The sequence below is a fragment of the Bos indicus genome, chromosome 25 (genome assembly GCF_029378745.1).
Source record: "Bos indicus isolate NIAB-ARS_2022 breed Sahiwal x Tharparkar chromosome 25, NIAB-ARS_B.indTharparkar_mat_pri_1.0, whole genome shotgun sequence".
Classification (NCBI taxonomy): domain Eukaryota; kingdom Metazoa; phylum Chordata; class Mammalia; order Artiodactyla; family Bovidae; genus Bos; species Bos indicus.
The window spans coordinates 20,236,728-20,259,540 of NC_091784.1; the positions used below are offsets into that span (position 1 = coordinate 20,236,728).

A 22,813-nucleotide genomic window follows, 5' to 3' on the forward strand; every position below is an offset into this window, starting at 1 on the left:
ATTGTGTTAAGAATTCTAAGATAATGATTTTGCTTGATTACTTTAATATCTGACCTATTGTTGCTTCAAATAAGATGGGTATTTCTGCCCATCTGTACATAATGTATCCTTTTTTAATCTCCTTTTTAAGATTTCTTCTTCTCCTTTTCTTTTTCCCCCTAGTTTTCAGGAATTTGACTATGGTATGCTTTGGTCTGTTTTTTTTCAAGTTTCCTATGCTTGGATTTCCTGGAGCTTTTTGTATCTGTAGATTAGATTTTAAACTTTTTAGTGTAGATTTATAGATTTTAATTTTTTATTTTTTATTTTTTTTGCTGTTTAACAGTGTTACACAAGTTAATAGTTTCTAACAGCACACATTTTTTTTATTTCACACTTTTTATGTGTTGAAGTCAAAGAAGGCTTAGCTGGGTTTTCTGCAAGATTGCAATCAAGGTATTACCCAAGGATATAGACTCACTGGTGCTTTCCAAGTGGCACAGTGGTAAGGAATCTGCCTGCCAATGCAGAAGATGCAAGAGATGTGAGTTCAATCCATGGGTTGGGAAGATTCCCTGGAAAAGAAAATGGCAACCCACTCCAGTATTCTTGTCTGGAAAATTCCATGGACAGAGGAGACTGGTAAGCTATACAGTCCACAGGATTGCAAAGAGTTGGACACAACTGAGCACACACACATGTAAACTCACTGAACCTCAACTAGGAGAAGAATCACTTTTAAGCCAATGGCACCCCACTCCAGTACTCTTGCCTGGAAAATCCCATGGATGGAGGAGCCTGGTGGGCCGCAGTCCATGGGGTCACTAAGAGTTGGACACAACTGAGCGACTTCACTTTCACTTTTTCACTTTCATGCATTGGAGAAGGAAATGGCAACCCACTCCAGTGTTCTTGCCTGGAGAATCCCAGGGACGGGGGAGCCTGGTGGCTGCCGTTTATGGGGTCGCACAGAGTCGGACACGACTGAAGCGACTTAGCAGCAGCAGCAACAGCAGTTGTTGGTAGAATTCAATTCCTTATGGTTGTAAGACTGAATATCTTAGTTTCTTTTCAGCTGTTGGCCAGATACTACCCTCAATAATTTGCCTCAATAACAAGGTCCTTATAAAATGGCCAACAGCATCAACAAATTTAGCAAAGGAGAGAGCCTCAGAGTGGGACAAGTGCCATAATCCTATGTAACATAATCACAGAAGTGACATTTAATCACTCTTGCCACATTCTGTTGGTTAAAACAAGTTGCATGACCCATTCATACAAGGGGAGTTCACACAGAATTGTGAAAATCAAAGGGTAGAGACATTAGGTTCAACTCTGAAACTGTCATACCTGGGAAGTTTTTAATTGGAAGTCAGACATTGTAAATATTACTTTGTTGAGACTTGGATTTTTCTGTATTCTATATTCCTCAGTTTTATTTTGAGACTGAGTTATGTAATCTGGAAACAATATTGTTCTTTGGGATCTTGCTTTTAAATTTCTAATAGGTAGAACCAGACAGGCATTTATTCCAGGACAGCAGGCAACTCATCTGGGGGCAAGTTTGCTCCCAGAGGACATTTGGTAATGGCTAATATGCAGAGTACATCATGAGAAATGCTGGACTGGAAGAAGCACAAGCTGGAATCAAGATTGCTGGGAGAAATATCAATAACCTCAGATATGCAGATGACACCACCCTTATGGCAGAAAGTGAAGAGGAACTAAAAAGCCTCTTGATGAAGGTGAAAGTGGAGAGTGAAAAAGTTGGCTTAAAGCTCAACATTCAGAAAACTAAGATTTTGGCATCTGGTCCCACCACTTCATGGGAAATAGATGGGGAAACAGTGGAAACAGTGTCAGACTTTATTTTTCTGGGCTCCAAAATCACTGCAGATGGTGACTGCAGCCATGAAATTAAAAGACGCTTACTCCTTGGAAGGAAAGTTATGACCAACCTAGATAGCATATTCAAAAGCAGAGACATTACTTTGCCAACAAAGGTTCGTCTAGTCAAGGCTATGATTTTTCCTGTGGTCATGTATGGATGTGAGAGTTGAACTGTGAAGAAGGCTGAGCACTGAAGAACTGATGCTTTTGAACTGTGGTGTTGGAGAAGGCTCTTGAGAGTCCCTTGGACTGCAAGGAGATCCAACCAGTCCATTCTAAAGGAGATCAGCCCTGGGATGTCTTTGGAAGGAATGATGCTAAAGCTGAAATTCCAGTACTTTGGCCACCTCATGTGAAGAGTTGACTCATTGGAAAAGACTCTGATGCTGGGAGGGATTGGGGGCAAGAGGAGAAGGGGATGACAGAGGATGAGATGTCTGGATGGCATCACTGACTCGATGGATGTGAGTCTGAGTGAACTCCTGGTGTTGGTGACGGACAGGGAGGCCTGGCGTGCTGCGATTCATGGGGTCGCAAAGAATCGAACACGACTGAGCGACTGATCTGATCTGATCTGATCTGAAAGGCATGAATACACTGAGAACTATTGCTACTGGCACCTAGTAAGCTGAGGCCAAGGGTGCTGTTAAACATTCTATAATGCACAATGAGGAATTACTCCAAAATAGAAATACCACTAAGTGAGAAATCCCGATGTATATGAGGCACTTAGGACAATATTTTGCATTGAATATGTTTCCAGTAGTACTGAGGTTAAGAAATGCAGGTCTACGGCTAAATTTGGCTCAGTATTAACACAAAATCCTTATAGATAGTCTACCTGTGACCTATAAATTATGTGGTTTTACTCTTTGGGGAAAACAAGAAATATTTCTAGGCAAATGTGAGCTCTAGATATTTTTCTCTCTAAGTCCTTAAAATGGTTCTTTTCACTACCCTGGGACATTCCTCACACATATATGCTGGTGAATACTAAGAAGTCTTCTATAAGAGCACCTTCCAAAGATCTCTGGAAATCTGTCTCTGATTAACCCCGTTAATTTGGCTATGCAAACTTCAGCCACTTTGTCCTCTCTGGATTCCCAGCCCTATCTTCTCCTGTCAGGGACATTGCTGGATTCTCACTCCAGTTAGCCGGGCAACTAGTTAGCAACTAGCTGGGTGAGCATAGGGCTTATCTCAATGTTTCTCTCCTCTTAGGGATTACTGTCCTTTATCGCCAGGTCTTGGAAATCAAGATGTCTTAAAAATTAACTGTCACTTTACATCAATCATTTTTATTTTTAATTGAAATGTAATTGATATATAACATTTGTATTTGTTTTAGGTATACAACATAATGATTTAATATATGCATGCCTTGTGAAATGATTACCTCAATGAATTTAGGTAATATCCATCACCACATATTAATACAATTTGTGTGTGTGTGGTGAGAACTTTTTGAGATTGCTTTCTTAGCAACTCTCAATATACAATACTGTATTGTTAACTGTTATCATTGTGCTATGCATTAATTCCCAGAACATATTTATCTTGTAACTGGAAATTTGTAACTGTTAACCACCTTCATCCCCGCCACAAACCTCTGGCAAACACCAATCTGTTCTTGACATTTAATATAAGATTTTTTCTCAGATTTCACATGCAAGTGATATCATACAGTGTTTAACTTTCTCTACCTGACTCATTTCCCTAGGCATAACATCCTCAAAGCCCATTCATGTTGTTGTAAATGCAAGAGTTCCTTCTTTTCTATGGCTGTATTATTCCATATTCTCTCTCTCTCTTTGTTTCTAGCTGGAGGGTAAATCTGGTCCCATTTGCCCCAGAAGGCAATGGCACCCCACTCCGATACTCTTGTCTGGCAAATCCCATGGACAGAGGAGCCTGGTGGGCTGCAGTCCATGGGGTCGCACAGAGTCGGGCACGACTGCGCGACTTCACTTTCACTTTTCACTTTCATGCATTGGAGAAGGAAATGGCAACCCACTCCAGTGTTCTTGCCTGGAGAATCCCAGGGAAGGGGGAGCCTGGTGGGCTGCCGTCTATGGGGTCGCACAGAGTCGGACACGACTGAAGCGACTCAGCGGCTACAGCAGCAGCAGCAGCTCAGAAGGGGAAGCACTCCATTTCTCTGAATGTTTTGTTTTGTATTAGATATCTTGTACGAGGGAACAGTAGAGACAGTGTCCTCCTATCTCGGCTAGTTGTTGCCTTACCTGCTACTTTGTTGTTGTGTACTCACTAAGTTGTGTTTGACTCTTTTGTGACCCCATAGACTGTAGCCCACCAGTCTCCTCCGTCCACGGGATTGGGTTGCCATTTCCTTCTTCAGGGGATCTTCCCAACCCAGGGATGGAACCCACATCTCCTGCATTGGCAGGCAGATTCTTTACCACTGAGTCACCAGGGAAGCCCAGCTGCTATTTTAGTCAGTTTCAATACCTTACTGGTTGAAAATACAGGCACTGAATTCCAAATTATTTCTCTTTTAAAATATCATGGCTATTACAGTGCATGGTTAATAAAAACCAAAATGACATGGAAAACATGACTCTCCGTCATAAATCCCTGGGTTACTCACCCAGATGCAAAATCTTTTCAGATTTAGTGTATTTTTCTCCTTCTTTTTCTTTCTCTCAGTGTGTGCATGTGGACACTACACATCTCCACACTAAAGTTTGCCTACCTGTGAGTTTTTGGTGTCGTGTATATTACTTCACTGTCAACTTTCTCGTTTTGATTTTTTGTTGAATCTTGCTTCAAAGGACTATTTTGTCACCAATTCTTAGTAAATCTGTTATTTTAAAGTTTTCCAATCTCTTAATTAATACTTTATTTCCTTATATGGTTCCTTTGCATAATAAAATGTACCTTAATTCACTGCAAGGACATTGGAAAGCAATCAAATATAGTAGGAAACATCTGTTTTTAATCACCTCTGGAAACTAGTACCACTAATTTTGCTTTGTTAAATAGCCGTTTAAATTAAAAAGATCATCTTGTAACAAAATTTTGATCTGCCTTTGTTAAAACTTGAAATATCAAATGTCTGTATCCATTGACTTCTGATGAATTATAGTTTATCAAACTCATTGCTAAAACTGTGAACTCTTTCTTGCTCATAGTTTTATTCAAATTCTAGTATTCATAAATGAGGACACTGAGGCAGAGAGAGGTAAAGGAGCTGGCTTAAGGTCTTTTTATTGCCAAGTGGCAAGTCAGGATTCAAACACAGGGAGTCTGTCTCCAGTCTGTGCTTGTCCAGGGAAAAGTAGCCTCTGAAATAAGAAGCAGCAGCATGATAGAACAGGAGGAGCACAGAGCAGGGGAGTTTGCTGCTGTATAAATTTGTAAAAGCAACTTACCCTCTCTGGGTCTTGTTTTCTGATCTGTAAAATTGGAGGGGTTTGGTTTAAATTAGAGATTTGCAAACTTTTCCTGTATAAGACAGTATAATATTTTAGGTTCTGCAAACCATTTCACAACTATCAACTCTACTGTTGTAGAATGAAAACAGCCACAGACAATACAGAAGTGAATGAGAATGGCTATGTGTCAACAAAACTTTATTTACAAAAATTATGAGGCAGACTGGATTTGGCCCATGGGCTGTAGTTTTCCCTGCTTTCATCTATAATAATATTAAAAGTTATTTACTTTCTCCCATTATGTCCTGAGGCAGAACATCATAACGAGAAAAGTAATCCTAGATTTTATGTTTTCAATTTCTAATTAACTGTTTCTTAGATTAGAACCATAACTGGTAAGTTACTCAAAATTCCAGTTTGGAAATCACAGCATTGACATTCACTAGGTTAAATGATTGTGATCGGGTCATTTGACTATTCTGAGACTTGGTTTCTTTGCAGAATGACAATGATGATATTTAACCTATGTAAGTTTTTATGAGGATTAAGTCAGATAATGTTTGTGAGTGTATTTTGAAAATATCACTTTCACGGTATTTGTTCTGTGTTGACTCTCCCACAGGAGTACCAGTTCATGATAGGGCTCAGTAATGGTATGCTCTGGGCATCTTATTTTGTCACGTTCCTTCTGATGTTTTTAATTATCGTCTGTATACTGTGCGTGGTTTTATTTGTCAAGGCAAGTATCTATTTGAATGCATCACGCTGCAGGGACACTTTGAGAGGGATAAAATAATTGTGGGTGGGAGCTGCATGGGTTTTAGGTTGCAAAAGAATAGATGTGTTTATCATTGACCCTCTGGGGAATTCAGAAGCTGCTCAGTCTATCAGCAGACACAAACCATTGATCCTTTCTGTGGGAACTGAGTTATTTAGTTAAATGTTGCCATTTCACTTGGAGGTACGGAAATGTTTTAAGGCTGTTTTATTTCACCCCCTTGTTTTCCTGTGACATCGCTTCCAGTGTGACTAAACTGGCTTCACAATTGTATTGTAGATCGTACCTGTAGTTGTCCTCCAAAACAGCGACCCATCCCTCATCTTTGTCTTTTTCCTGTGTTTTGTCGTGGCCACCATAACCTTCGGCTTTCTGATTACCACATTCTTCGATAAAAGTGAGTACAAGGCTCCTTCCGTGAAACATTTTAACTGTTTCAATTGACTAAAAGAGGATTTTATATGGTAGTTTCTTCTAAGTTTTAGTTGCCACTTCATATAGAGCCTCTGCTTGCATTCTAAATTTGTCTAAAAATATACATGTCATATAAACGTGAAATGATTTGAGAGGAAGGGCAAAAATTGGTGAAAATTACTATATTAATAGCATAGGATGCATGGGAAAAGAGAATAAAAATCAACATAAGATCACATGTGACAAGAGGATATAAACTAAAATACGGTCATGTGAAAGCATTTATTTATTCATCACTCACTCAGTGAAGTCTTTGGATCACTTATCACATACCTGGAACATTATCAAATATACCAAAAAAAAAAAAAAAGAGAGAGAATTTTCTGCCCTGTTCTCACTTACAAGAGGGATGTGTGAGTGAACAAATTCAAACTAGCCCAGTTAGGGAATTTGTAGAATTGCTTCTCCTGTGGCCATTTTCTATTATTTATTTTAAAAATAAGTAAATTTTGTTTTTCAGAAAACAAACCTTCACCATTTTTTGGCTTTTATATCTATCTTATATGCTAAACAATTAAAATATTGCCTTCTTTCAACCATATAGGGCACAAGTACCATGAAGCAAATGTTTTATGGTAGAGAAATTTGTATTTTTATTGTTTTTAGCAGCAACACCTGTTGGCTTGTTCTTACAAAATAGAGCAAAATAACTACCCTCTACCACAGAGCACAGGAGAGCTATGAGTGGAGAGAATTATGTCAAAGTAAGCCTGAAGATAGTGGCAGTGGCTTAGTCACTAAGTTGTCTCTGACTTTTGCCACCCCACACTCTGTAGCCTGCCAGGAGTCTCTGTCCATGGGATTCCCCAGGCAGGAATACTGGTGTGTGTTGCTTAAATGTGACATGCCAAAGGGTAACATAAAGTAGGCAAATGTCAATGAATGACTTACTTGCCTAAAACAAGTATATCCCTGGATCGGAAAGATCCCCTGGAGAAGGAAATGGTGAGCCATTCCAGTACTCTTGCCTGGGGAATTCCATGGACAGAGGAGCCGGGCAGACTAGAGTCCATGGGATCGCAAAGAGTCAGACACGACTGAGCAACTAGCTTTCATTTTTCATAATACAAACACCCAGATGACTCTCTTTGATGATTTTGTTGTCAGTCTTTTTAATGTATTTTTATAAAATATAATAAGTAAAATTTTGAAATATAAGACTGAGAGTATTTAGAAAGTGACTAAAGCTTTTCCGTTTCAAAAATTCCAAAATAAATGGTAATTAGGTAGGTATATTCTTATGATGTTATGAGGGATGTTGTACTTCTAGAGGTTATTAAGCTAAGTGGTCATAAATAAAAAATAAAAAGGCAAGATTTTATAAATATAAGGATCAATTCTTCTTTAAATAAGTAAATATCCACATCATTGTATAAGAAAGAGCAAATTCCAGAAAAGTTCCTTCCTCATGCTACTCATCTATTCATTCAAGCAAGCAAGCAAAGTATTTATTAAACAACTACTCTCTGTTAAGCACTGCTTAAATGCTGATGATACAGTAGTGAACAACACTGGTAACACAGTGGTGAACAAGGCAGAAAATTCCTCTTCTAGAGTTTACATTTTAGAGCTCTTTTGTAGTAAAATAGGGGTATTTCTACTGCAAAATTTTGTATGTTATGTACTGACCATGTTTTCCATCTTACCTTTCAGCTTCATTGGCTGTTTCTATTGGAGGTTTCCTCTTTTTCCTTACCTTCTTTCCATTTGTAGTGGTCATCACCATGTATGGAATGTTGAGCCGCACGGGGAAGCTGGCTTCCTGTCTCCTTTCAAATATTGCAGTAGCTTTGGGGATTACTACTATAAGCAAGTTGGAAATAAAGGGTGGGTTTTTTCTTTATAAAAGATTTACTTTGATGATTTGATTCCTAGGAAGAAAATGTAGGTGATCTGGGATTGGCAGTATAGTAAGTGGAAAATGGGTAAAAGGAACTTTAGTGTCTCTTAAATATTTTTACTGGTGTGTACTATTTTTATCATAAAAATGATATTTATATACTATATATGTATACAGTATATATAAATTTATACATGAAATATGTACATGTAAATGTATATACAAATGTTTATTTGTTTGTTTTCATGCCTTTATATCAGTGACCTATCTGGGGGAAAATTTTGCTACCTAGGGAATGTTGACAATGTTCAGGGATATTTCTGGTTTCTAATTGTCATAACTGGTGGAGGATTGCTACTGATATCAGTGGGTAGCAGTCAGAGATGCTATTAAACATCCCACAAAGTACAGGACTGCTGCTGATATAATTACCTAGCTCCAAATGTCAATAGCACCAAAGCTGAAGACATTCTGTTCAATATCCATATATTAAAATATATGAGTTCACACTGTTACATCTAGTTTCAATTTAATATCAATTTCCTGGCAGTTCAGTAGTATGGACTCTGCATTTTCACTGCTGAGGGCCTGATTCAATACCTATTTGGGGAACTAATACCCCACAAGTCATGCAGTTCTTCCTACCAAAATAAGTTCTTCCTACCTTTTTCAGTTTCTTGTATTTATTTCCCTTTCCAACCATGAGAAATCTGACCCCCACCATTGTCAGAATAACTACTAAGTTGCTTAATTTTGCAATATTCATAAATGCTTACAGAAATGTTGATCTACTCCACTGTAAAGAACTAATATTTTAAGTAGGGTGATTGCTTGCAAATCTTTTTACATTTAATCTGAGTCTAGGTAGTCAAAGTACTGTGTCCAAAAATTATTTAGATTAGTATTTCTTATTACTTTCAGTGGCTCAGTTGTGTCTGACTCTTTGCAACCCCATGTACTATAGTCCACCAGGCTCCTCTGTTCATGGGATTCTCCAGGCAAGAATCCTGGAGTGGGTTGCCATTTTCTTCTCCAGGTGACCTTCCCGACCCACGGATTGAACCTGGGTCTCCTGCATTGCAGGCAGATTCTTTACCATCTGAGTTACCAGGGAAGTATTACTTTTAGTGTGGTTATGTTATTCTTTTGAAATATGGATATGTACATCTGTTTCTGCCAAATTTTTAATCTCACCATCATTGCTTATTTAATATAAATTTCTAAATATGCAGATATTAACACAGATGTTTAAAAGTAAAATCCTAGAAAATAAAGTATACTACTACTACTACTACTACTACTAAGTCGCGTCAGTCGTGTCCGACTCTGTGCGACCCCATAGACGGCAGCCCACCAGGCTCCTCCATCCTTGGGATTCTCCAGGCAAGAACACTGGAGTGGGTTGCCATTTCCTTCTCCAAAAATAAAGTATACTCAGATAAAAATCATTCCCTCCCCATACCAGTACTTTGCTCCCTTGTAGGTAAGTCTTATTTATTTCTGTTTTATCTTCTCTGTGATTTATATTCTAAGAAGATTAACAATACTGTATATTTTCATATTTATCTCACCATTAAGTAAAATTATTGGTGTAATGTATACACATTTACAATGTGCTTTTCTTCAGCCAACAATATATTCTAGAAATCTTTCCCTATGAACACAGATATATTTATTGTTTTTTACAGATACATGGTGTGGATGTGGCATAGTTCATTCAAACAATCAACTATGCATGAACATTTAGGAGATTTACAATATTTTTAAAAATTAATTTATTTATTTTAATTGGAGGAAAGTTACAATATTGTGATGATTTTTGCCATACATCAACATGAGTCAGCCATGTGTATATGTGTGTCTCCCTATTCTGAACCCCCTCCCAGTTCCCTCCCCAACCTATCCATCTGAGTAGTTGCAGAGCTCTGGCTTTGGGTATCCTGTCTCATGCATTGAACGTCTTTGGTAATCTATTTTACATATGGTAAAATACATGTTTCAATGCTATTCTCTCAAATTATCCCACCCTCACCTTCTCCTACTGAGATCAAGAGTCTGTTCTTTATATTTGTATCTGCTTTGCTGCTCTGCACATTGGGTCGTTGGTACCATCTTTATAAATTCCATATATATGCATTAATATGCAGTATTTGTATTTCTCTTTCTGACTTGCTTCACTCTGTATAACAGGCTACAGTTTCATCAACCTCATTAGAACTGACTCAAATGTGTTCTTTTTTATAGCAGAGTAATATTTCACTGTGTATATGTACCACAACTTCCTTATCCATTCATCTGCCAATGGACATCTAGGTTGCTTCCATGTCCTAGTTATTATAAATAGTGCTGCAATAAACATTGGGGTACATGCGTCTCTTTCACTTCTGGTTTCCTCAAGGTGTCTGCCCAGCAGTGAGATTGCTAGGTCATATTACAGTTCTAGTCCCAGTTTTTAAAGGAATCTCCACACTTTTCTCCATAGTGGTTGTACTAGTTTGCATTCCCATCAACAGTGCAAGAGTGTTCCCTTTTCTCAACACCTTCTCCAGCATTTATGGTTTGTAGACTCTTTGATGATGGCCATTCAAGATGATACCTCATTGTGGTTCTGATTTGAATTTCTCTAAAAATGAGTGAAATTCAGCATCTTTTCATGTGTTTATTAGCATGTCTTCTTTGGAGAAATGTCTGTTTAGTTCTTTTGCCAATTTTTGATTGGGTGGTTTATTTTTCTAGTATTGAGCTTCATGAGTTGTTTGTATATTCTGGAAATTAATTATTTGTTATTTGTTTCATTTGCTATTATTTTCCCCCATTCTGAACTCATTCTATGAGGCCACCATCATCCTGATACCAAAACCAAAGATGCCACACACACACACAAAAAAAAAAACTGCACGGCAATATCATTAATGAACATAGATGCAAAAATCCTCAACAAAATTCTAGCAAACAGAATCCAACAACATATTAAAAAGACTATACATCATGATCAGGTGTGCTTTATTCTAGAGATGCAAAGATTCTTCAGTATTCATAAATCAATCAACATGATACACCATATTAACAAATTGAAAGATAAAAGCCATATGATTATCTCAATTGATGCAGATAAAGCCTTTGACAAAATTCAACACCCATTTATGATATACCAGAAAGCAGGCAGAGAAGGGACATACCTCAACATAATAAAAGCCACATACGACAGATCCACAGCAAACATTATCCTCAATGGTGAAAAACTGAAAGCATTTCCTCTACAATCAGGAACAAGACAAGGGTATCCACTCTCACCACTACTATTCAACGTAGTTCTGGAAGCCTTAGCCACAGAAATTAGAGAAAAAAAGGAAATAAAAGGAATCCAGGTTGGAAAAGAAGAATCTCTTATTGTTTGCAGATGACATGATCCTCTATCTAGAAAACCCTAAAAATGCCACCAGAAAATTACTAGACCTAAACAATGAATATAGTAAAGTTGCAGGATATAAAACTAATACACAGAAATCCCTTGCATTCCTATACACTAACAATGAAAAATATAAAGAAAAACTAAGGAATGAATCCCATTCAACATTGCAATGAAAGGAATAAAATATTTAGGAATAAATTTACCTAAAGGAACAAAAGACCAGAAAACTATAAAACATTGATTATATTATATGAAAAAATCAAAGATGACACAAACAGATGGAAAAATATACCATGTTCATGGATTGGAATAATCAGTATAGTGAAAATGAATATAATACCCAAAGCAATCATAGATTCAATGCAAAAGCTATCAAACTAACAATGGTATTTTACACAGAACTAGAACAAATAATTTCACAATTTATATAAAAGCACAAAAGACTCTGAATAGTCAAAGCAATCTTGAGAAATAAGAATGGAACTAGAGGAATTAACCTTCCTGACTTCAGACTATACTACAAAGCTACAGTCATCAAGACAGTATGTTACTGGCAGAAAGACAGAAATATAGATCAGTGGAACCAAATCGAAAGCCCAGAGATAAATCCACTCACCTATGGACACCTTATATTTGAAAGGAGGCAAAAATATATAATGGAGAAAAGACAGTCTCTTCAACAAGTGGGGCTGGGAAAACTGGTCAACTACATGTGAAAGAATGAAACTAGAACACTTTCTAATACCATACACAAAAATAAACTCAAAATGGATTAAAGACCTAAATGCAAGACCAGAAAATATGAAACTCTCAGAGGAAAACATAAGCAGACCACTCTCTGACATAAATCACAGCAAGATCCTCTATGACCACCTCCCAGAATAATGGAAATAAAAACAAAAACAAATAGGACCTAATTAAACTAAAATATTTTGTACAATGAAGAAATTTTAAGCAAGGTGAAAAGACAACCCTCAGAATGGGAGAAAATAATAGCAAAGACTTAATCTCCAAACTATACAAGGAGCTCAAGCAGCTCAATACCAGAAAAGCAAACAACCCAGTCAAGACATGGGCAAAAGAACTAAACAAACATTTCTCCAAAGAAGATATACAGATGGCTAACAAACACATGAAAAGAGGCTCAACATCTCATCATTATAGAAATGTAAATAAAAACTGCAATGAGGTATCATCTCACACGAGTCAGAATGGCTATCATCAAAAAGTTTATAAACAACAAATGCTGGAGAGGGTGTGCAGAAAGGGGGACCCTCTTACATTGTTGGTGGGAATGCAAACTGGTACAGCCACTATGGAGAACAATGTGAAGATTCCTTAAAAAACTGGGAATAGAACTGCCATACAACCTAGTAATTCCACTGCTGGGCATACACCCTGAGGAAACCAGAATTGAAAGAGACACATGTACCCCAGTGGTCATTGCAGCACTATTTACAATAGCTAGGGCATGGAAGCAACCTAGATATCCATTGGCAATGGATGGATAAGGAAGTTGTGTTACATATACAGAGTGGACTATTACTCAGCTATAAAAAGCAATGCATTTTCAGCTCTGATGAGGTGATGAACCTGGGGCCTATTGCTTTTTCAATGATCCAGCGGATGTTGGAACAGTTTTAGATTTATAAAAAATTGAACAGAGAGTACTAACAGTTCCTGTATAGCCTTCAACACACAGTTTCCTTCATCATTATTTTTATGTTGAAGTATAGTTGATTTACAATATTATGTGTTTCAGGTGTACAACACAATGATTCAATATTTTTATAGATTATATTCCATTCCAAGATTTTATAAAATAGTGGCTATATTCACTGTGCTATTTGATGTATCCTGTATTTTATACATAATAGTTTGTACCTCTTAAACCCCAACCCCTTATTCCTCTATCCCCTTCCTTCTCCCCACTGGTAACCACACGTTTTTTCTCTTTAAGCCTGTTTCTGTTTTTGTATACTCATTAGATTGTTTTTAGATTCCATATATAAATGATAACATACAGCATTTGTCTTTCTGACTTATTTCATTATGTATAATACCCTCCAGTCCATCCTGTTGTAGCAAATGGTCAAATTTCATTCTTTTTATGGCTAATATTTCATTACATGTATTATTATGTATACCATTATTTATTCATCTTTAATGGATACTTAGGTTGCTTCCATAGCTTGGCTATTGTAAATAATGCTCCTACAAACATTGGGGCATGTGTATCTTTTCAAATTAGCATTTTTGTTTTCTTTGGCTATATACTCATAAGTGGCATTGATGGATCATATGGTAGTTCTCATTTTAGTTTTTTGAGGAACCTCCATACTGTTTTCCATGCAGGGTGTACCAATTTACATTTCCACCAACAGTGTACTGAAATTCCCTTTTCATATCCTCACCAATATTTGTTATTTGTAGTCTAGCTGTGACCTTTTCTTTTCCACCTAGAGAACTTTCTTTAACATCTGTTATACAGTTGGTACGGAGAAGGCAATGGCACCTCACTCCAGTACTCTTGCCTGGAAAATCCCATGGATGGAGGAGCCTGGTAGGCTGCAGTCCATGGGGTCACTAAGAGTCAGACACAACTGAGCGACTTCGCTTTCACTTTTCACTGTCATGCATTGGAGAAGGAAACGGCAACCCACTCCAGTGTTCTTGCCTGGAGAATCCCAGGGACGGGGGAGCCTGGTGGTTGCCGTCTATGGGGTCACACAGAGTCGGACACGACTGAAGTGACTTAGCATAGCATAGCATAGCATACAGTTGGTTTGATAATGCTGAATTATTTTAGGTTTTGCTTGTAAAGATCTGATTTCTCCATCAAATATGAATGACAGCCTTGTTGGCAAGAGGATTCTTGATAGTAGGTTTTTCACTTTCATTGCTGTTTTTTGATTTGTAATAATCTATGATTTTATTTGCCTTTAAAAGTAGACAAAACTGTTAACTCATAACTCACCTGCCATTTGAACAGAAAACACCATATTCAAATGCATCATTTTCTAGTCTTTGTCACCATCTTCCAGCATTCTATTTTGACAGTTAAATTGAAATGTGCTTTCCATTCCATAGAACTTTTTAAGCATGAATTTTTAAATTTTCTTACAACAAAATCTACAAAAGTATATAATAGCAAATATTAGCTGTATTTAAAATTATTGTTGCTATTATTATTTTTAGCATTCTTCTTAAAGAGATAAGGAAACTGAATGGTTAAGTGAATTGTTTAAAATTCCTCAGTTTATAACAGGAACAGAACACAGTGTTGAATCCACATCCTTTGTTTTAAACATTCAAAATATACTAGTTGGCTATGAAATTGGGGTTAAATGAAATAATAGCACAATACTCATTGTGTTGTGTAACTCTTGTCTTCTGGAAAACTGTAATCTATGTTTCTCAGTGCCACTGTTGACCTAGATAAAGCACATACAACGACTCCAGAAACACTGAAGAAAAACAGGCACAGACAGTAGGCAATAAAATGCAGATGTGCTAACGGCAAAAAGAAATATTTGGAAGAATTACAAGCTAAATTTATTATATAATTATTAATCATATAAAGTTTTCACATTCTAAACAGTGGAATCTTCAAGTAAGATTCAAACTTCAGATCATTTGTGAGAAGGTCAAATAGTAGTTAAAATGAAGTGAATTAGGAGCAGTGGAGTTGTGCTCTTAGGCTAGATGTTTGCTGCCTTGGATAAGTTTAAGCCACTATAGACTAATTTCTTCATTTAAAAAAATTTGTTTATTTAATATAGTTATTTTAGTTGGAGGCTAATTACTTTACAATATTGTAGTGGTTTTTGCCATACAGTGACATGAATCATGCTCAAAATTTTCCAAGCCAGGCTTCAGCAGTACGTGAACCGTGAACTTCCAGATGTTCAAGCTGGTTTTAGAAAAGGCAGAGGAAACAGAGATCAAATTGCCAACACCCACTGGATCATGGAAAAAGCAAAAGAGTTCCAGAAAAACATTTATTTCTGCTTTATTGACTATGCCAAAGCCTTTGACTGTGTGGATCACAATCAACTGTGGAAAATTCTGAAAGAGATGAAAATACCAGACCACCTGACCTGCCTCTTGAGAAATCTGTATGCAGGTCAGGAAGCAACAGTTAGAACTGGACATGGAACAACAGACTGGTTCCAAAATAGGAAAAGGAGTACATCAAGGCTGTATATTGTTACTCCGCTTATTTAACTTATATGCAGAATACATCATGAGAAATGCTGGGCTGGAGGAAGCACAAACTGAAATCAAGATTGCCAGGAGAAATATCAATAATCTCAAATATGCAGATGACACCACCCTTATGGCAGAAAGTGAAGAACTAAAGAGCCTCTTGATGAAAGTGAAAGAGGAGAGTGAAAAAGTTGGCTTAAAGCTCAACATTCATAAAACTAAGACCATGGCATCTGGTCCCATCACTTCATGGGAAATAGTGGAAACAGTGTCAGACTTTATTTTTGGGGGCTCCAAAATCACTGCAGATGGTGATTGCAGCCTTGAAATTAAAAGACACTTACTCCTTGGAAGGAAAGTTATGACCAACCTAGATAGCATATTGAAAAGCAGAGACATTACTTTGTCAACAAAGGTCCATCTAGTCAAGGCAATGGTTTTTCCAATAGTCATGTATGGATGTGAGAGTTGGACTATAAAGAAAGCTGAGCATCGAAGAATTGATGCTTTTGAACTGTGGTGTTTGAGAAAACTCTTGAGAGTCCCTTGGACTACAAGGAAATTCAACCAGTCCATCCTAAAGGAGATCAGTCCTGGGTTCATTGGAAGGACTGATGTTGAAGCTGCAACTCCAATACTTTGGCCACCTGATGCGAAGAGCTGACTCATTTGAAAAGACCCTGAGGCTGGGAAAGATTGAGGGCAGGAGGAGAAGGGGACGACAGAGGATGAGATGGTTGGATGGCATCACCGACTCAATGGACATGGTTTTGGGTGGACTCCAGGAGTTGGTGATAGACAGGGAGGCCTGGCATGCTGCGGTTCATGGGGTCACAAAGAGTTGGACACGACTGAGCGACTGAACTGAACTGACATGAATCAGCCATGGGTGTAATGTGTTGCCCGTCCTGAAACCCCTCCCACTTCCCTCCCCATTCCATCCTTCAGTGTTGTCCCATTGCACCCGCTCTGGGTGCCCTGTTTCATGCATTGAACTTGGACTGGTGATCTGTTTCACATATGATAATATACATGTTTCAATGCTATTCTCTCAAATCATCCCACCCTTGCCTTCTCTCACAGAGTCCAAAAGTCTGTTCTTTATATCTGTGTCTCTTTTGCTGTCTCACATATAAGGTGGTCATTACCATCTTTCTAAATTCCATATATACACGTTAATATACTATATTGGTGTTTTTCTTTCTGACTTACTTCACTCTGTATCATAGACTCCAGTTGGTGGAGCCTATGATACAGTTTCATCCACCTCTCAAACTAATTTAAATGCATTCTTTTTAATAGCTGAGTAATATTCCATATTGTGTGTGTGTATATATATATGTGTGTGTGTGTGTGTGTGTGTGTATGTATATGTATGTGTATGTATATGTATTTATACATATATATATACCACAGCTTTCTTATCCATTCATCTGCTTATAGACATCTAGGTTGCTTCCATGTCCTAGTTACTGTAAACTGTGCTGTGATGAACGTTGGAGTCCGCATGTCTCTTTCAGTTCTGGTTTCCTCAGTGTGTACGCCCAGCAGTGGGATGGTAGTGTCGTATGATAAGAATTAGACTAAGAAATATTGTTGTTTTGTTGTTCAGCCACTAAATTGTGTCTGACTCTTTGCAGCTTCATGCACTGAAGGCTCCTCTGTCCTACACTATCGCCTGGAATTTGCTCAAATTCTTGCCCATTGAGTTGGTGATGCTATGTAATCATCTCATCCCAACCACCCCTTCTCCTTTTGCCTTCAGTCTTTCCTAGCATCAAGGTCTTTTCCAATGAGTTGGCTTTTCACATCAGATAGCCAAAGTTTTGGAATTTAAGCTTCAGCATCAGTCCTTCCAAATGAATATTCAGGCTTGATTTCCTTTAGGATTGACTGGTTTGATCTTGCAGTCCAAGAGACTCTCAAGAGTCTTCTCTGCCCCAACAATTCAGAAACATCCATTCTTTGGTACTCAACTTTCTTTATAGGCTAACTCTCACATCCATACATGACTACTGGAAAAACCATAGCTTTGACTATATGGATCTTTGTTGTCAAATTATGTCTGCTTTTTAATACATTGTCTAGATTTGTCATAGCTTTCCTTACAACGAACAAGCCTGTTAATTTCATGGCTGCAGTCACCATCTGCCATGATTTTGAAGCCTAAGAAAATAAAATCTGTCACTGTTTTCAATTTCCCCCCGTCTATTTGCCATGAATGATGGGACCAGATGCCATGATCTTAGTTTTTTGAATATTGAGTTTCAATCCAACTTTTCACTCTTCTCTTTTACCCTCATCAAGAGACTATTTAGTTTCTCTTCACTTTCTGCCATTATAGTGATATCATCTGCATATCTGAGGTTGTTGATATTTCTCCTGGCAACCTTGATTCACAATTTCACTCATCTCACATGCTAGTAACGTAATGCTCAAAATTCTTCAAGTCAGGCTTCAGCAATACATGAACCGTAAAATTCCAGATGTTCAAGCTGGTTTTAGGAAAGGTAGAGGAAACAGAGATCAAACTGCCAACATCCGTTGGATCATCAAAAAAGCAAGAGAGTTCCAGAAAAACATTTATTTCTGCTTTATTGACTATGCCAAAGCCTTTGACTGTGTGGATCACAATCAACTGTGGAAAATTCTGAAAGAGATGAAAATACCAGACCACCTGACCTGCCTCTTGAGAAACCTGTATGCAGGTCAGGAAGCAACAGTTAGAACTGGACATGGAACAACAGACTTATTCCAAATAGGAAAAGGAGTACATCAAAGCTGTATATTGTCACCCTGCTTATGTAACTTATATGCAGAGTACATCATGAGAAATGCTGGGCTGGAGGAAGCACAAGCTGGAATCAAAATTGCTGGGAGGAATATCAATAACCTCAGATATATAGATGAAACCACCCTTATGACAGAAAGTGAAGAAGAACTAAAGAGCCTCTTGATGAAAGTGAAAGAGGAGAGTGAAAAAGTTGGCTTAAAGCTCAACATTCAGAAAACTAAGATCATGGCATCCAGGCCCATCACTTGATGGCAAATAGATGGGGAAACAGTGGAAACAGTGGAAACAATGGCTGACTTTATTTTTCTGCGCTCCAAAATCACTGCAGATGATGATTGCAGTCATGAAATTAAAAGACACTTACTCCTTGGAAGGAAGGTTATGACCACCCTCGATAACATATTGAAAAGCAGAGACATTACTTTGTCAACAAAGGTTGGTCTAGTTAAGGCTATGATTTTTCCAGTGGTCATGTACGGATGTGAGAGTGGGACTATAAAGAAAGCTGAGCATTGAAGAATTGATGCTTTTGAACTGTGGTATTGGAGAAAACTCTTGAGAGTCCCTTGGACTGCAAGGAGGTCCAACCAGTCCATCTTAAAGGAGATCAGTCCTGGGTGTTCATTGGAAGGACTGATGCTAAAGCTGCCACTCCAATATTTTGGCTACCTGATGCGAAGAACTGACCCATTTGAAAAGACCCTGATGCTGGGAAAGATTGAGGGCAGGAGGAGAAGGGGACGACAGAGGATGAGATGGTTGGATGGCATCACCGACTCAATGGACATGGATTTGGGTGGACTCTGGGAGTTGGTGATGGACAGGGAGGCCTGGCGTGCTGTGGTTCATGGGGTCGCAAAGAGTCGGACACGACTGAGCGACTGAACTGAACTGAACCTTGATTCCATCCTGTAATTCACCCATCCTGGCATTTCCCATAATGTAATCTACATATATGACAAATAAGCAAGGTGGGAAAATATACAGCCTTGTTGTACTCCTTTCCAATTTTGAACCAGTCAGTTATAAGATTCTAACTGTTGGCTCTTGACCTGCTTACAGATTTCTCAAGATGTGGTCTGATACTCCCACCTCTTTAAGAATTTTCCACAGTTTGTTGTGATCCACAGAATCAAAGCTTTAATATAGTCAGTGAAGCAGAAAGAGATGTTTTTCTGGAATTCTGTTACTTTTTATATGATCCAGTGGATGTTGGTTATTTGATCTATGGCTCCTCTTCCTTTTCTAAACACAGCTTGTATATAAATTGAGATATGGAAGTTCTCAATTAATGTGCTGCTGAAGTCTAGCTTGAAGGATTTTGAGCATAACCTTTATAGCATGTGAAATGAGCACAATTGTATGGTAGCTTGAACATTCTTTGGCATTACTCTTCTTTGGTACTGGAATGAAAACTGACCTTTTCCAGTCTTGTGGCCATTGCTGACCTTTCCAAATTTGCTGACATATTGAGTGCAACACTTTAACAGCATCAAGAATCATCAATGCTCCTTATCTCCAAAGTTTTGTGACTGTTTTTTTCGAAGTTCAATAAACTTCTCAGAGAACGTATCAGAAATGTATCAGAGAATTAGCATTAATACTTCAAGCCCTAATTCCTGAATACCTCTTACTAAATTGTTTAAGCCTCAGTTTCCTCAACTGTAAAATTGGGATGACATTACCATTTTACCACTTTACATATTTCTCTTCTGGCCTTTAGAGTTTGTGCTGAAAAATCATCTGATGTCCTTAAGAACATTCTCTTGTATGTTACTTGTTGCTTTTCCTCGTTGCCTTTAATATTTTCTCCTTGTTTTAATTTTTGTCAACTTGATTACTAAGTGTCTTGGCAAGTTTCCTCCTTGGCATACCCTGCTTGGGACTCTCAGCACTTCCTCATCCTTGAGTATTTTCTTTCCCATGTTAGTGAGGTTTTTGATGATTATCTCTTCAAATATTTTCTCAGTTCCTTTCTCTCCCTCTTCTCCTTCTGTTGTTGTTCAGCAGCTAAGTCCTGTCTGACTGTTTGCGATCCCATGAACTGCAGCACCCTAGGCTTCCCTGTCCTTCACTATCACTTGAAGTTTGCTCAAACTCATGTCCATTGAAGCAGTGATACCATCCAACCATCTCATCCTCTGTCACCCACTTCTCCTCCTGCCCTCAATCTTTCCAAGCATCAGGGTCTTTTCCAGTGAGTTGGCTCTTCACATCAGGTGGCCAAATTATTGGAGCTTCAGCTTCAGCATCAGCATTTGCAATGAATATTCAGGATTGATTTTCTTCAGAATTGACTGGTTTGATGTCCTTTCTGTCCAAGGAATTTTCAAGTGTCTTCTCCAGCACCACAATTCAAAAGCATCAAGTCCTCAGTACTCAGCTTTCTTTATGGTCCAACTCTCATTTCCTCCTCCAGGGGATCTTCCTAACCCAGGGATCAAAGGCATATCTCCTGCATTGGCAGGCGGATTCTTTACCATTGAGCCACGTGGGAAGATCAGAAAGGTCTTAATGACTCGAATAATTATGATGTTGTGGTCACTCACCTAGGCCAGACATCCTGGAGTGTGAAGTCAAGTGGATCTTAAGAAGCATTACTACAAACAAAGCTAGTGGAGGTGATGGAATTCCAGCTGAACTGTTTAAAATCCAAAAGATGATGCTGTTAAAGTGCTGTACTCAATATGTCAGCAAATTTGGAAACTCAGGAATGGCCACAGGACTGGAAGAGGTCAGTTTTCATTTCAATCCCAAAAAAGGGCAATGCCAAAAAATATGCCAATTGCTGTACATTTGCACTCATTTACAGACTAGCAAGGTTATGCCTAAAATCCTTCAAGCGAGGCTTCGGTAGTACGTGCACTGAGAACTTCCAGATGTACAGAGTTTCAAAGAGGCAGAGGAACTAGAAATCAAATTGCCAACATTCATTGGATCATGAAGAGAGTTTCAAAAAAACATCTGCTTCTGCTTCACTGACCACACAAAGCCTTGACTCTGTAGATCACAAAAAGCTGTGGAAAATTCTTAAAGAGATAGCAATACCAAACCACCTTACCCGACTCCTGAGAAATCTGTATGCAGGTCAAGAAGCAAGTTAGAACTGGACATGGAATAACTGATTGGTTCCAAACTGGGAAAGGAGCACGTCAAGTCTGTATATTGTCACCCTGCTTATTCAACTTCTATGCAGAGAGCACCATGCAAAAATGCCAGGCTGGATAAATCACAACCTGGAATCAAGTTTGCAGGGAGAAATATCAACAACCTCAGATATGCAGATGATACCACTTTAATGGCAGAAAGGGAAAAGGAACTTAACAGCCTCTTGATGGAGGTGAAAGAAGAGAATGAAAAGACTGGCTTGAAACTCCATATTAAAAATTATGGCTTCCAGTCCCATCGCTTCATTGCAAATACAAGGGGAGAAAGTGGGAGCAGTGACAGATTTTATTTTGTTGGGCTCTAAAATCACTGTGGATGGTGACTGCAGCCATGAAATTAAAATATGCTTGCTCCTTGAAAGGAAAGATATGAAAATAAAAACCTAGACAGCGTATTGGGATTCCCAGGTGGCATTAGTGATAAAGAACCCTCCTGCCAATGCAGAAGACATAAGAGATTCAATCCCTGGGCTGGAAGATTCCCTGGAGGAGGACATGACAACCCACTCCAGTATTCTTTATTCTTGCCTGGAGAATCCCATGGACAGAGGAGCTTCATGAGCTACAGTTCAGGGTCACAAAGAGTCGGACAAGACTGAGCAATTTCGCATGCACACAGACACCGTATTAAAAAGCAGAGACATCACTTTGCTGACAAAGTTCAGTATAGTCAAAGCTATGGTTTTCCCAGGAGTCATGTACAGATGTGAGAGTTGGACCATAAAGAAGTCTGAGGGCCAAAGAACTGATGCTTTTGAATTGTGGTGCTGTGGAAGAGTCTTGAGATTCCCTTGGACTAAAAGAAATCAACCCTGAATATTCATTGCAAGGACTGTTGCTGAAGCTGAAGCTCCAATACTTAAGCCACCTGATTA

General features: G+C 38.3%; 1 protein-coding gene across 2 annotated transcripts in view; it reads left to right on the top strand.

The window, feature by feature from the left end:
* LOC109578124 (phospholipid-transporting ATPase ABCA3-like) overlaps positions 1-22,813 on the top strand; it is a 269,893-nt gene that overhangs the window by 67,820 nt on the left and 179,260 nt on the right. For both annotated transcript variants that reach the window (XM_019987123.2, XM_070779771.1), the window contains exons 7-9: positions 5,887-6,003; positions 6,322-6,439; positions 8,170-8,343. In XM_019987123.2, the coding sequence (XP_019842682.2) occupies positions 5,887-6,003; positions 6,322-6,439; positions 8,170-8,343 (409 nt within the window). The remainder of the gene's footprint in view (positions 1-5,886; positions 6,004-6,321; positions 6,440-8,169; positions 8,344-22,813) is intronic.